General features: G+C 30.3%; 3 protein-coding genes across 5 annotated transcripts; 2 read left to right on the forward strand and 1 right to left on the reverse strand.

Moving 5' to 3' along the window:
• The first annotated feature begins 458 nt into the window (after positions 1-458).
• On the forward strand, positions 459-2,247 carry LOC128397253 (probable basic-leucine zipper transcription factor N). Its single transcript, XM_053357961.1, has 5 exons — positions 459-1,123; positions 1,307-1,657; positions 1,899-1,910; positions 2,011-2,128; positions 2,210-2,247. Exons 1-5 carry the CDS (start codon positions 602-604, stop codon positions 2,230-2,232), a joined length of 1,026 nt encoding a protein of 341 aa, XP_053213936.1. The 5' UTR covers positions 459-601; the 3' UTR covers positions 2,233-2,247.
• Positions 2,248-2,669: 422 nt separating this feature from the next.
• On the forward strand, positions 2,670-12,969 carry LOC128397268 (ankyrin repeat domain-containing protein SOWAHA-like). 3 transcript variants are annotated; one of them, XM_053357980.1, is made up of 7 exons: positions 2,670-2,781; positions 4,678-4,750; positions 4,858-5,004; positions 5,899-5,943; positions 6,027-6,163; positions 6,268-6,326; positions 10,884-12,969. In XM_053357980.1, exons 2-7 carry the CDS (start codon positions 4,729-4,731, stop codon positions 10,951-10,953), a joined length of 480 nt encoding a protein of 159 aa, XP_053213955.1. In that variant the 5' UTR covers positions 2,670-2,781; positions 4,678-4,728; the 3' UTR covers positions 10,954-12,969. The 3 variants fall into 3 exon arrangements, with proteins under 3 accessions (XP_053213955.1, XP_053213953.1, XP_053213954.1); XM_053357978.1 differs by lacking the exon at positions 2,670-2,781 and adding an exon at positions 3,199-3,311; XM_053357979.1 differs by lacking the exon at positions 2,670-2,781 and adding an exon at positions 4,368-4,391.
• A 241-nt stretch (positions 12,970-13,210) lies between these two features.
• On the reverse strand, positions 13,211-14,534 carry LOC128397250 (iroquois-class homeodomain protein irx-5-like). Its single transcript, XM_053357958.1, has one exon. The coding sequence runs from the start codon at positions 14,403-14,405 to the stop codon at positions 13,338-13,340; it is 1,068 nt and encodes a 355-aa protein (XP_053213933.1). The 5' UTR covers positions 14,406-14,534; the 3' UTR covers positions 13,211-13,337.
• Positions 14,535-16,079: the final 1,545 nt, after the last annotated feature.

Here is a 16,079-nt window from a genome sequence, read left to right on the forward strand (position 1 = left end):
GCCAAATAATTAAGTTAGTCAATGATGTTGAAGAGATCATTTTTAATGAATCATATTTGGTGATTTAATGGATCTTGAATCAGTGATTACAGGTAAGTACAGGTAAAGTCGATTCGCCTGAAATAAATTTTCAATCCTTTTGGGATAATCTCGAGAACAACAAGGAACAGAAACTGAACAGTTCTAATCAATTCGACTGATCAACTTGAACATCATTTTATTAAAATTGAGAAAATCGATGATGAACGAATCCAGCAAGACAATTAGGTAGGTCAGTTCTTTTTTCTATCAAAAATTGTTCGAAATTTTTCATTATCTAGAATAGAATCAGAAATTCTGATTCAGAAACGACCGTCGAAATATTTATCGACAATCAGAATTTAAACTTGGCGCGTATCGGTAAAGATTCGAATCCAACATCTACTCAGTAGAAAATTCGGATCTGTTTATGTTTTTCTCTCATGTAAATTGTCAAATAATTATTTTAATCTTTTCTTTTGTTTCTTTTTTTATTATTTTATTTTATTCTATTTTATTTTAATTAATGAATTAATTATATTTACTCTTCTAAAAGGTGGATAAACAGAAAATCATTCCAAAAATGAATCCACAAAGATCAATGCAACAACTTGTACAACAACAGCAGTCACAAATTCAACCACAAATCCAACCACAACTTCAACCGCAACTTCAACAATTCCATCCACAGCAATTACAACAACAACACCAGCAGCAGCTGAATCATCATTCATCTCATCTACTTCTACCCCAACCTCAATATCAATCACAATATCAATTAGCACCACAATTTCAACAGCCTTTCCCCCAACAATACACTCAACTTAACCAGCAACATTTATTACATTCCCAACCCCAATTACCACAATCACAACCACAATCCCAACCACAAGCACCACAAATGGTTCAAGCATCGTCATCAATCGAGGAGGCTAAAAGATTTTTACAAAGCACAAACGCTTGGTGTGACAATGATACTCCTCCCCAACCACCCCCGAGAAGACGATTCACTTTTAACAATCATGTTTCACCCATGAATAAATTTCCACCAACCAGGGAACAACAACAATCAGTTTTCTATTTGTGTAATAACACTGAGACAAAGGTATAAAAACTCTCTCTCATTGGTTATTTTTCTCTAACGGTTAATTGTTTCCCTTCATTTGCCTTATTTCCTTTTTCTCTGATTTTGTAACTAATCCATTTTTCTCTTTTTCTCTTGTTTTTACTTTTGTTTTTCTACCTTTCTCATCAAATCGATCATCATCTTCATCTTCATCATCATCAGCCTACAGTTAATCCTTTATATCCAAATGGTCAACACGATAAATTAAAGGAGATCCACGAATTAGCCTTTAAAAGTCCTGGTCGAGTGAAGGAACATGCACAAAAATTGAACAAAATGGTTTCCGAAAGTGAACTTAAACCTCCAATGCCTGTTACTATTAACTCTTCACCCACTCCGGTAATTAAGACAACCGGAAGAACCAAATGTCCGAGTAGAGAGGAAGACAATGATTCGGCTTCCGTTCAACCGTTTGATCCTCTAAGGAGGAAATGGATGTTGACAACATCTAATTGTGATTACACCGAGATGGTTTCCCTGTTGAAAAAAGATGCCACTCTCGCTGGATTAAAGGTGATCCTTTTTTTTAAATCACAATCGTTGATTATGTGAAATCCAATCAATTTTCCCACTTGTTGTTGATTCATCTCACATTTACATGTCAATTTTTGTTTCCCTAATTACCGATTAACATCAATTTGATTCAGTTTATCCATAATTTAGCTATGGATCAATTTTCATTATCACTCAATTGATTTACTAATTAAGTGTTTATCTTTGATTTTTTCTTCATGCTCATCTCATATTCATTCAGGATTTCACCTCAGTAAGTTGTTTAATTGTTCAACGCTAATCTCTTAATTGTTATGATGATTTTCTAATCAATTTCTTACAAAATTTAATTTCATTTTGACTCTAATTTTCAGGGGGTAAGTGTCAATACAAATTTGCGTTTGTCAATCAATTTGGCAACAATTAACTTTAATCTTTTTTCACATCGTATCGTCGTCATCCTAAATTGCTCATTGATGGTTTTTTTAGTATGTAAGTAAATGACGATCTACTCTAATTAAATTTTAATCTGACTCTTTAATTAATGACTAATTTTAATCCCTTAATCAATAGACGGCTTTACATTGGGCAGCTAAATTTGGAAAACCTGAGATCATCAAGTTAATTGCTGGAACCCATGGTGTCAATGTAAACAAAAAATCTGTAAGTGATTTAATACCAATATGGGAATAGATTGTTTTTTTTTGTTCAATTTAACAATTTGTCCTTGTCATAAATTGTTACAATTTAATAGATTATCATGTCAATTAGCAATCATCATAATCATCATAATCATGATTGTTTTTCAAGTTGAATTTAAATTACTTCAATTTATCAATCAAAAAAACTATTGCTTAACCTTGGAGTTTCAATCATCATCATTATTGTTTGATTTTGTTTTGATTTTAAATCTCAAGGATTATAACAATTTACTAATTATGTTTCTCTTTTTATTTTGTTTTGTTTCAACAGCACGTAAGTTCATTACTCAACACTCTGGATTAATCAGATTTAAATTGTTATTATTAATACGATTATTTGAAGAAATGAATTGGAATTGAAAATTGAACGTAGACAGAAAAGCTGATTTAACAACAATGATAAATACATGATGACATTTGATTGATGTTGATCAATTCAAACTTGTAAGCTGGATTATACTATTGGAGATGATTTAAAATCATAATTCAAAAGCTCAGGGAAAAAAACCACACACAAACAAAACGATCATGATAATAATCATCCATTAATTGTTCAATATTGTTTACCCCATGATATTCAGCTGAAGAATCTTCTCTCTCTCAAAAAAAAATCTGTTAATGATGATTAATTGAATACGATATGTTTTTCATGGTGTTTCCAATGGATCAGGAGTAAAATCATCAATTGAATTGGTTACCTGTTGCCTGATGAGAGAGAGAGAGAGTCACAAAAAGAAAATAACTAATCAACTTCCTATCATCATCAACAATCATTTGCTAATGATAATCATCTTTGATCTCATTTGCTTTCTTAATGATAATCAGGACGAACGCCTCAGATCACTCAGAGGGTGAGAGAGAAAGAGAGAGAGAGAAAAACATAAACAAACAAAATGATGATGATGATGAGGTATCATCATCATCATCATCAGGTAAATCTAGGAGAAAGAAAGATAAAAGTAAGAAAACTAAATGTAAGAATTTATTATTTATTAATCCAGTTAGTTTTGCCCAAAAAATTCAAGGTAACCAACCAGCTAAATCATTTTACTTGTTGGTTACATGATCCTTAACTTATTTATCCAGCTTAATCTTTACCTGGATTAAATATGTTTGAATCTCTTTTTTAATATTTTACCTGAAAAAATTAACTTTAAACTACAGTAGCTCTCAACTGTTAACGATTACACTGATAACTTTACCTGAATGGAGCAACTTGATAGCAGCAACTAAAACCTGTCTTAAGCTCAGCATGATTCTTGCACCATGCATAGTCACCAAAGCTGATTTAATTAACCACCAATGAAGTTAAATAGTTACCATTTAAAACAAACTTATCATTTATCAATTGTAATTGTCCATCTCTCTCTCTCTCTCTCTCTCTCTTATTACTTATCTTAGTTTTTTGTTATTATTTGAAAACATGATGATCAGTATCATCATGATAATCATTATTGTTATTTTAGTGTTTAATTTATGTTGACTGTTACCTGTTGATTGTATCAACAATCAACTTTACCACAATCAATTTAAATTACCCTAATCACATTAGTTGACTTGTTTTGACTTTTTCTTGTCCAGGAAATATACATATTATTATTGATCAACTTGTTTGATTATAATCAACAATTTTATCATTCAATCAATTTGAAACCTTGACAATCACCATTAACTATCATCATTAATTTAATCCAGTTTATGTTTCTCTCTCTCTCACTCACTCACTCACTCACTAAAATAATGATTGAGTTTATTGATTTCCTTTGGTTTTAGGTTTCAAATGATAACTTTTTTTTACTCGTTTTCTTTTTGAAAACTTTATCAACAAGATAATGATTATCGATTAAATCAATTGACTTGGAGATATTAATTTCAATGGTTAATCCGTTAAAATTATTAACTGATAATCTCCTCTGAAAGCTTAATCAACTCTCTAATTAAATAACTATTAACGTTATCAATTTGTTTAGTAACAAATTGACGTTTAACTAAACTCATCACCTTTCACCAAATCAACTGTCATCTCTCATCTGATTATCTAAAAATTTCACATGGTAACTTGAGTATTATCATCAATTTAAATGATCGTATTATTATCATCACGATATATTTAAATTCAATTTGTTCACCTTAATTTACATTGGATAATTATCAATTAATCACTTAAACCCAATATCCTATCACGGATAAAGAGCCATTACTCAATTGTCTCAAATTTCTTGAAATAATCAGTAGAAAATCATCTTGAAATTAACTTGGAATCACCAAATTAATTTTAGCTAAAAAATTCACTAATTATGATCAAATTAATTACTTCTCTCTCTTTCTATTTATCTCCAGGGTGGTTATACTCCCCTTCATCTTGCAGCGATTCATAATCATGAAAATATCATGGAACTTTTGAAAATCTATGGTGCGAAAAATTCTCAATTCTCTCTCGTTTCGATTAATATTATAATTGTTATTTCCTATTATTCATTTTGTTGTAATTTTATTTCTTTTCCTCTTGATTATCTCCAGGAGCCGATACTTCACTTCGAGATCATTCCGGTAAACTGGCTGAACAATATACGACCATTCGTAGTCCACTTCGAAGTTCAAATAGTAACAATTCCAGTGGATCGTTACGATCAAAAGCCAGTAACGGATCATTAAATGGGTCTCAACGTAAGATGTTTATCACAACCGAGGATTACAATAACAATAACGCCTCGACACCTAATCTGTCAGCACTGTCACCGACCTCGTCGACTTCACCATCATCTCCAGTCTCTCGAGCCTCTTCACTAACCCGTAATCGTAATCGTATCCGTCAAGCTCATCGTAATCTCTTTGGAAAGATTCCAACCCAATATAAGACTCTAAAATTTTAATCCAATCCAATTAACTAATTTAATCAACAGTCAATCTCATTAACAGTTAACAATCAACCAAGAATCACAAGAAACAAACAAACAACCAAAAAAAAACCCACAACATATAAAAGCAACTCAATCAAAAACCTTTATAATTAACTTTATCATAACCTTAATCATTTAATGTTAGATTTTTATTTTCTCACTTACCATGTGATTAAGATAATCTTGATTAGTTGATTATTTGTAAATTAACTAATCACTTTTTACACATCCCACGATAGTTTAACAATTAACCAAATCACCAAAGTAAAACTAACCGAGAGCTTTAAACAATCAACACCAACATTGAAACCTTTTAACTAAAATAATCCTTAAATTATTACATTCTAATCAAAAACAAAAAGCTCAATGTTATATATACACTATATCTTAATTGTAAACAATTTAATCTAATTGTTTAATAATTGAAAAACTTTCCAAGGTTCCTAAATTATAAGTCTAATGAAAGTGAAACAATCAATTTAAGAGATACATGAGATTGAAACGATTCCCTCCAAACAATTTATTTTTACATAAAATTAACTAATAAACTAATTTTCACACAAAATTTACTAACAATTGGACGAGAAAATTTAATCAACTAACAAAAATTAACTAATTAAAAAACAGTTAATCAACTTTTCTTAAATTGTTCTGTTTACAGTTAAACACAGTTCCAGTTCATCTCATAGTCACACCAAACTATCAGGTAAACAAATTTACTAAATTATGATTATATATAAAATTGGTAAATTAAATCAATTGGCTTAATTGTTACTCTAATTAAAACAGATAAAGGTCGTTCCGAATCATCATCATCTTCATCATCAGCATTCATAAGAATTGGATCATTAAATAAGATGCGGAAAACTGCGGCAGCAATTAAAGGAATTAAAAGTTGGGGATCAGCTGAATCAGTTTCCGATTCTGTAAGTACTCAAGTTTATTGATTAAGTTTCTCTAATTGCTAATCAATTTATAGTAACAATTAATAATCAATTAAAACAATCGGTTAAAACTTGAACCATTTCAGAATACGATGCCACCGCCAAAGAGTTCATCCAAAAAGAAGCGAAGTAAAAAAACTTTGAGGTAAATAATTAAAATTAATTTTTCTCTCTCTCTCAATTTGATTTAATTATTAATCCCAATTAACCTAAATTATTATGAGAATCCGATTATCTTGTAATTGATTGGAAAGCTTTGTCAACAATTAATTTCCAATACGATGATTGAAATGAAAAAGGATTGAACCTTTGATAATTTCCAAAGGTAATCAAAGTTAATTTAGTTTGGCGTGTTTTCAATTTTATCTTAATTAATTGAAACACCGTAAACATTAATAGTAATTTAATAGTTACCTTTTTCTCCCACTCATAATCTTAATCATGTTGATTCTTAATCACAATCAATTGAAACGATCAACTTAAAACTAGATTAACTTTTTTTTCTCATCTCTCATAACAACTTAGTCTTTCAACACTTTTAATTTTTCATCCCAATCACTTTGATGTTTAAATCAATCAATTAATGTCTAATTCCTGATTACTTCGGGTAACACAATCAATTAACAATTATCAATTATCAATAAAGTCAATTAAGTAGTTAGAATTGCTAAATAATTGACAATTATACCGTTACCGTTAATCAATTGATGAATAACTATTCAATTGAAAGGGATAAGATTGATAATAAACAAAAATAAAGTAACAATTAAAAGATTCCCCAGTCTAATCAAGATTAATTGTTATGTTTTCAGATTAGATTTTGGTTTGATCACAGCAATTAAGATATTTATTATATGATATAGATAGTTAATCCAGTAACTATTAATGTTTATATATACACACACAAAAACTGATACAATTTAATATGTTAATTGTTGGTGATTGCGAGAGAAATACAAAAAAATTGTAAAGGTGAAAGAGGAAACAATTTAATCTCGTTACGTGTAAGTATTGATTAAATTGTTATTATCAAGCAAAGTTAATCAAATAGTCACAATAAAATTGTTCAATGATGATGACAAAGAGTAACAATAATATTAAATTGTATCAAAAGGCTGGGAAACATTAATGGTCAAGCTGATGGTTATCATGATGATGCTCATCAATATTATAACATTATCATGATTATGAGAAACATATATTCATGAAACGATGAAAATATATATAAAATTGTAATGAGTAATCAGATGATGAGGGAAGATGAAGACAAAGTCATCATGATGATAACCACGATGATGATTATGATCACTGAATAACCAAAAACAAAGCCAAGCAACAAAGTTGGTATAACATTTTATCAGAAAAAGGAACAGAAAATTTCATATATAATATATAATGTATTTTATACCGATAAGATTGTTATCTGAATCGGTCTAGCATAACTATTACTGGACATTACAATTGATTACAATGACCACCAGGACCCATTCATATACACCAGAAATTTAGATGAACCTCTTTGATAACAAGTTAATAACCATAATAATAATGATTGTCATTATTACTCTGTTATTTTATCATGATTTTCATGATCACATTTAATGTGCAATGAGTGTGTGTTTTTTTTGTCAATAATGGATTGGCTACTTATCATCATTCCATCATCATCATCATCATCATCTTCCAACAAGAGTATATCATGAATCGTGCTCAGCAAATGAGATAGACTCATTTTCCGATTCAATCAGTTACATTATCTTCCTTAATCATATTCCTATAACAAACTAATTCATTAATTGTTATTACTTTAATGTCTATCTATGTTTAGATATAAACACTTGCCCATTTTCATCAGCCATTAATATCCAGGTATAGATATAAATTGTATCCTTGATAAACTTTTAATCCTCATCACTTTTAATTCACTTCAATCTCACGCAGTTATAATGAACAAAAAATCTCGAATTAAGATGATGATGAGTTTTTTTTGCTTCTTCTTTTTCTTCCAGCTGATGATGATAATGATGATAATCTTTATCAACTATCTCTTTGTAATAAGAATTATTTTAAAGGTGATCTCTCTCTCTCTCTCCAGTGAAGTTTAATTGAAATGAAAACTTGAAAGATTCATGATTAACCTGATGTTTGATGTTTGATTATGATGATGATGAATATGAGATTTGATGATTTCCTTGATTGTATACAAATAATATTCTGTTAAATTTTCTACTTTCTATCATTGATTATCATCAACTAATCACTCAGGGTGGTCAAGGGTGATTCTCTCTCGAGGTAATCATCATAATCATCATAATTTGCTGTCAATTTTCTGGTTTCAAATATTACACATTGATTTTTGTAGCTTCTTAACTTTTTCTTGTTAAAGTTACTTTTCCTACCCACCCCACCTCCAGTTCAGCCGCTACTCCATCCATTTCCACCCTCCTCCTTGTTACACCATCATGTTTTCAACCTCTTGACCTCTTCTGTATGTGTGTTCATCCTCATCCTTATCAATTTGCTCTCTCTCTCTCTCTCTCTGATCACTATCACTTTTCACTCTGAGGGCCAACTCCCAGTTTCTTATTTTCCTCCGCCAGCATCACCACAAAGTTACACAGTTACACCTCTGTTAATCAACTGATCACAATCAACATTTGCAAATTAACCAAGGGCAAAACCAAGTTAAATTGTTTCAACAATTTACTTAATTACTATTGACTAGTCTTAACTGACATTTTTGCCACTTTTAAAAACTTTACCTCATCATTATTTACAATGACAAAAATAGCATCTTCATCCCAATACATTTTCACTTTATATCTCTGATATTTAACATGTTAGTTAATTAACTTTAACCACGTCAACGTTAAATCATTGTTAGATAGTCCATTATCATTATCGTTTTAAATTAATTAGATGATTATATTGATTTGTTTGATTTTGTCAAGAAACAAAAGTCAAACAATCACAGTATCTAATTGATGATTATTTTACAATGTCTAATAAGTAATCAACTTAATCAACCTCTCAAATTGATTATCGATATGTAAACATTGATGGAAATGTAAATTTCCAAATCAAATGAACACTGAGACAAATTGAATCAGTTACAATTTACATGAACAATTTAAGAAACATTTTCCAGTCTGATGAAACAACAAAAGGTATTGACAAAATCTCAACAATAAACCAAATTGATTGACAGTTAGTTGATTGTGATAGTTACTATTTTTTTCACCCACTGGAAGACTAACCTTGTTTACCTTTCGATTTGCATGTTTCCCTTTACTTTTACGATTATTCCGTTGGTTGTAATGTTCAATTCGAGCCTCGATTTCATGGCTTGTATACGCTTGTCCCTCGTATTGTTGATTCATCACACTCTCCCTCATGTCATGTCTTTGCACCCACAACAACAACTACAACAACAACAACAACATTGAGCCTCCTCCTCATAGTAAAAACAGAGACACAGACCCAATACAATTTCTGCTATATGGATATGAGATTATGATGATGATAACAGAGACAAAATTATCTATCAAGATCTCTCTGTATCTGTCCATCAATTATTTGCTCATTTAGATTACGATTAAACTACTAACCCATAGCATTCAATTGAATATTAGATTAACATACGCTTTAAATGATAGTTAGATTTATAGTTGATCTCTATAAAATTGAATAGCCTCCATCTTTGTGTCACCCTTGATAATGTTAATGGACAAGCGTGACACACACTGTATACTCATATTATTATTATACTCTAAATCTATTATCATCATCATCTATATTAATATCATTCAACTGTACATGTTATACATTTACGATTAGCATACATCTTGTTTTAATATCAACAGAAAGATGAGTTTTATCATCATCGTCATCATCATGCTCTGTACAATTATCCCATGGACACGTTATATCTGTCAATCAACCTGGAAGCTAAATATCTGTGTCACTTTAATACATATTTACCACGGTGATAATTATTTGTCAATCGGTTGAGTTATTGATTGTTTACAATTTAAAATGAATTTTGTTTTTCCACCAACGATTTAACTTATAAAACCCCGAATCCAAGATGACAATCAGTTAATAGTATATAACTAATATCCTTTATTTATCCCTGATTAAACATGATTGACCAGCACTGTTAATGTAAACGAGTCACTGACCATCTAACAAATGACCAATTATCGTTATCCTTTTTTTTGATTGACCATAAATCAGTTATCATCATCATCATGTTTTATCATGACGATAATCAAATTAACTGATTAACCAAACCTTTAAAACTAACCTTAACTATTAATACATGAAGATGAATTCTGATGATGATAAACTTGAAATTTTTTCTTTCATCATGTTCAATTGAATTGAAATATTTTCCAATTGATTGAATGACAAATGATGATGACGATGATTATTCATTGAAATGAATCAACAAAACAAACAAAAAACTCGCAAACAAATTGCAATTAATTAACTCTCTCTCTCTCTCTCTCTCTCTCAGCAAGATAAATCTCTTGATGAATGTGATACAAAATGATGAGAAGATTTTGTTTTTTTTTTCTTTCATCAATTGGAAACATTTAAATTTTTACAAGATTACAAATAGATTACCATTCCATCAGCTGATCCTCTTTGTCCAATGTATCTTTTTGTTTATAATTTATCATCTTGTTTTCATCTTCAGCACACCACCAATGGATAAAATTGTTTCCGGTTCAAAAGATTCCGATTCTGATAGTGCTTATGGCTTTTAGCTGATAACCTTGAACCTGCAAATAAGATTACGGATACAAGATGAATCCCATGGATCTCTATTAATCTTGATCATCTTCATGTACTTATGGCTTCAGGATCTGTTGGTCTCTTGAGGATTGTGTCCGATTACCTTAAAATAGCATCAAACTTATGGTTTACTTTTAACGAAAAGGAAAACGATGAAAGTGATGACCATCATGATGGCGATAGAAAGAGATGATAACTTTTGTTTTCCTGTTATTATCCATATATATATATACACAAACTCTCTCAATCATCTTTTACCTAATTTTTTTTGTTCTCTTTCCTTAAATTTTAAGAATTTCTCTTCTCTTTTTCAGTATTTTGTTTACCTGAGAGAGAGAGAAAGTAAAAGATGATCCGGATGATGTTGCAAATACATTCCTTATTTTTAATCTTCTCGCAAAAAACTTTCACCTCAAAAATTTTCTTTGTTGTTTAGGTCACAACAGTTCGAACCTCGAACTTGTCTTCTAAACATTAATAACCTATTCGTCTTAAGCCAATTATCACATTCCCTCCTTTTCACTCCTACCTTGTCATACTTAAGACTTTCATCATCTCATCGACTCTCTCTCTCTCTCTCTCTCTCTTTGATTTCTTTTTCGAAAACAAAAATCTTGAGAAACTTTTCTCTATATACTTACATATAGAGATGATGAATTGGGGAAAAACTTGAAAGCAAAAAAAAAATATTCTTATTCCGTCCGATTTTTAAATAACTCTCCAAGAGTTTTGTCATCATCTTCATCCTTCTCACTCTCTCTCCTTTTCACCACATCCCCTCCTCCTCCTCCTCATCCTCATCTTCCTCCTTCCTTCTTAATCTGACAACTTCTTAATACTTTTGTAAGTCAACCCAAGATAACAACAACAATCTCATCCTAATCTGTCCATGAAGACAAATGATTGGAAACAATAATTCAATCAATTCAATACATATAATGATTATCATCCTCCTCTATCATCATCATCATCAACAACAACAACAATAATCCAGAGTTCAACTCTCAGCTTGATTGTTTACCAATCATTTGTCTTACCTAAAGTATTATCATTGATATAATCCAGCGTCAAAAAGATTCAAATTGAAAAGGGTCATCTCTTTATCCTCTGTTAATCAATCCAGTTAATCCAGTATGTAAATTGTTTATCATTTATTACTTATGAATTGAGATGATATTAAATGATTATCATTAAAATGAATAGAAACACATGGTTAATATACAGAATTGTATATATAATATGAAGATGGATATTGTTTCCATAATCAAGAACAATCAATTTTGACAATCGCTAATTTGTTATCATAACAAGAGCTACACAACAACAACAACAACAACAACAACAGGATCAACAAAGGGATAAACGGAAAAACAGAAAGCTGAAGATGATAATGATGATAAGAAAGAGAGAAAGAAAGTAAATGGAAAGGAGGATTATCTCCATTGACTCGATCGTCAATATCATCTTTTAGTACCCTTCAATTGTCCGTTTAAATCTCTATGTATATTTATCATTAAGAATTTCTCCCAAAGGAGTTGTTGATGATGATGAAAGAGAAAGACACAGAAAGAGAATGGAAAGATTTTCTCTCATTCTCTCTCACATGTTCATCTTTGTCATTATCTTCCTCCATCCCTATCACAGGTATTTGTTTCCTTTTACATTCCACTTTTACCTTATATTATATATTCATCTTTTATTATCTTTATCTTCTTCTTTGTCTCATCTTCCACCCACTTTTACCTCATCTTCATCTTCATCTTCCAGTTCTCTTTCTCTTTCTTTTTCTTCATTTTCACTTTGTCATCCTCATTGCACCCGAAAAGCCCTTAATCTCTATGTGTTTATTGTACTTAACTGATGATGATGATGATGATTATGTTACCTTTATCATCCTCATCACCATTAAGCATATGCTTTTTGATTTGTTTCACTCTTTTAATATTTTTTACTTTTCTCATTAAACTTGATCATCTACAATCATAAAACTTTTGTTTTAATTGAACAATTAAATCTAATCATCTTAAGATAATGATTACTAACAACAAAATAAAACAATCAAATTAACAATAATCACAATTTTAAGGTCAATATAACAATTTAAATTGGTTGGATAATTTGGTTCAAAAATGATCATTGAAATGGATGCAATTTAATTAGTAAATTTATTGAAAACAATTAGACTTGAATTTTGGTTAACTTTAATTCAATTATTATGTACAAGTTAATTATCAGTAAAATGGATTACGATTGTTGATTAAATTGATCATCTGATCGATTGATTGTTGAAGAAAACAAGAAAAAAGAAAAGGTAAGAAAATATCTTAGGGGTAAAAAAGTAAAGAAGCTTAAATTGTTAATCATTTTCACAATTAGTTGATGATGTCGCTAATTCAACAATTGACCAAATCCTTGGTTTTGAAGTGCCTATGGGTTGACCGTGACCATTAGAAGCCGATTTACTGTTCTGGTTGTGGTCAATAGTGACACTTGTTGACGAATGCGGTGGTGAGGATGAATAAGTTAATGAGTTTGTTGGTGATGATGAATGATGAGCTGAATGATTTTGGTTAAACGATGAAATTTGTTGTGAAAGTGGATGAATTCGTTGGCTAAAAAGATGCTGTTGATGATGATGATTATGATGATGATTATGATGAATACCAAGATGGCCAGGATAAGTTGATAAAATTGTCGGTTCAGAATTTGTTTCATCCCGTTTGAATCGTTTCTTTTCAATTGAATCTGAAGATGAATCATAATCATCAACAAGTAGTTCGGGTTCTTTAGATCTACTTTCATTTAGAGAACCATAATCACCTTCTTTACAATTATCATCTTCTTCATCTTCATCGTCATCACATCGATTTCGAGGTGACCAAGTCATTTTGTTTTCCTTTTTTAACCTTCGACGAGCATTGGCAAACCATGTCGACACTTGTGTCAAAGTCATCTGAGTGATTATTGCTAACATTACTTTTTCTCCTTTAGTTGGATAGGGATTCTTCCGATGATCATTAAGCCAAGCTTTTAGAGTTGAGGTCGTTTCTCTAGTGGCATTTTTCCGTCTCGAACCATTCAAATCATATCCATTTCTTAGCATCGGATAACCACCAGCTAGAATTGCTCCTTCATATCCACCATACATTGAGGCATAAGGTGGAAGTGATCTCCACGCTTCCATATTTTCCTTTGAATCGAATCCAATTCTCGGGTGAACTGAATAAAATGGGTGCAAAGGTGGATCATGACCTAATCCTATTGGAAACGGAATCCCCACCTGAAGTAAATTTGATCCACTGGAAAAATTAACTGGTGAAACCACTGGTGTGGGTACTTTAATTGAAGAACACCCTGAACCACCATCACCATTACTATCACCATCAACACAAACACTCACACAAGGTATACCATTGGTCACCATTTCTGGTAAAAGTTGATTACTTGATTAATTGATTACTATTATTTTAAAAGTTTCGACGAACAGAACAGAAAAGTGTAAACACAGAAATGAACATTAACATACAGTAGTATGTAGCAACAACCAGAGCAAAACAAGTTATGATTGTAAAAGAATTCAAATCCAAATTAAAGCAATCAAATAGAAGAACTGACCTTTGACACTAGAGTTCGACACATTCTAACCAATAAAATTCTACGGTGGAAAGAAATGGGAGGCTTCTTAAAGAGAGAGAAGATTTTCAAGTAAACATTCAAAACTTTTTTTTTTCTTTTCTTCGATTTCATTTGGTCTATCAAAACTTTATTAGAACTTTTCGAATAGCAAATAATACAAGAGGAAAAAATAATGAACAGGAAAAAATGATTTTCTATTCGAAATTTAAAAAAACCTAATAATTGATATTCGCTCGATGATTAACTTTGAGTATTAGATTAACCCGATAATCAACATTGATTATTGAAACTCAATCGAAACTTAAACTTTTAATTGTTGGCTTACCTTTTTAACTCAGACACAGTTAATTAACTTTGTGTTGATCAACTGATGATGATGATGTTACCTTTATCTTATATTAAACTTGATCATCTACAATCATAAAACTTTTGTTTCAATTGAACAATTAAATCTAATCATCTTAAGATATTGATTACTAACAACAAAATAAAACAATCAAATTAACAATAATCACAATTTTAAGGTCAATATAACAATTTAAATTGGTTGGACAATTTGGTTTAAAAATGATCATTGAAATGGATGCAATTGAATTGGTAAATTTATTGATAACAATTAGACTTGAATTTTGGTTAACTTTAATTCAATTATTATGTACAAGTAAAAGTTAATTATCAGTAAAATGGATTACGATTGTTGATTAAATTGATCACGCAATCGGTTAATTGTTGATCAATTAAAGTCTAATTGTAAACAGAAACCTTGATATAAGAAACGCGAAGGAAAAAAAAAGTAAAAAGTTGTAATTCTTAAAATGGATGCTCGAATTTTCATCGAATTTGTTTAAAAAGAGAAAAAAACAAAATTTGAAACATCTCATTTATTAGAATAATGTTTGTTTTTCTCAATAACAGTTCTAGACTAATGAGGATGATAAAAAGCAATAAATTCTTATGGGACAGGAAGTGTTATCGATATTTAGTGAAAATGTTAGAACAAAGTTTCAACCAAGGGCGCCAAGTGTACTCCGGTTTAAAATTATTACTTCCCCTTGTAAGCAAATGGGATAATCACCCAAAGGAATGAAATTACATAGACAGTTAGTGGCGAGATTGTAAAAGCGAATAGTATTTTTGTTACTTCGAAAAAGCCAAAAAAGTTCTCATCATTATCGAAAAGCGCAAGCAAAATGAAATCAATCAAACCACAATTAAGCTCAATCATAAATAACACAACTTGTCTTCCTTATCATCTTAATCTTAATCATCTCAGAATTATTCGTACGAGTTAATCTTTAATCTCTTATACAATTGATGTATACACAAGTTAAGGATTTTCATGGAAAAACAAACGTGTTAAATGATTACAATCAAATTTAATTGAAATTAAAGTGAACCTTGAAGATGATAGTGTTGTCCATTATCATGAAGATGATGATTACTCATATTAATCAATTAATTG

This window comes from Panonychus citri, unplaced genomic scaffold (assembly GCF_014898815.1).
Source record: "Panonychus citri isolate SS breed McGregor unplaced genomic scaffold, ASM1489881v1 Contig00028, whole genome shotgun sequence".
NCBI classification, from domain to species: domain Eukaryota; kingdom Metazoa; phylum Arthropoda; class Arachnida; order Trombidiformes; family Tetranychidae; genus Panonychus; species Panonychus citri.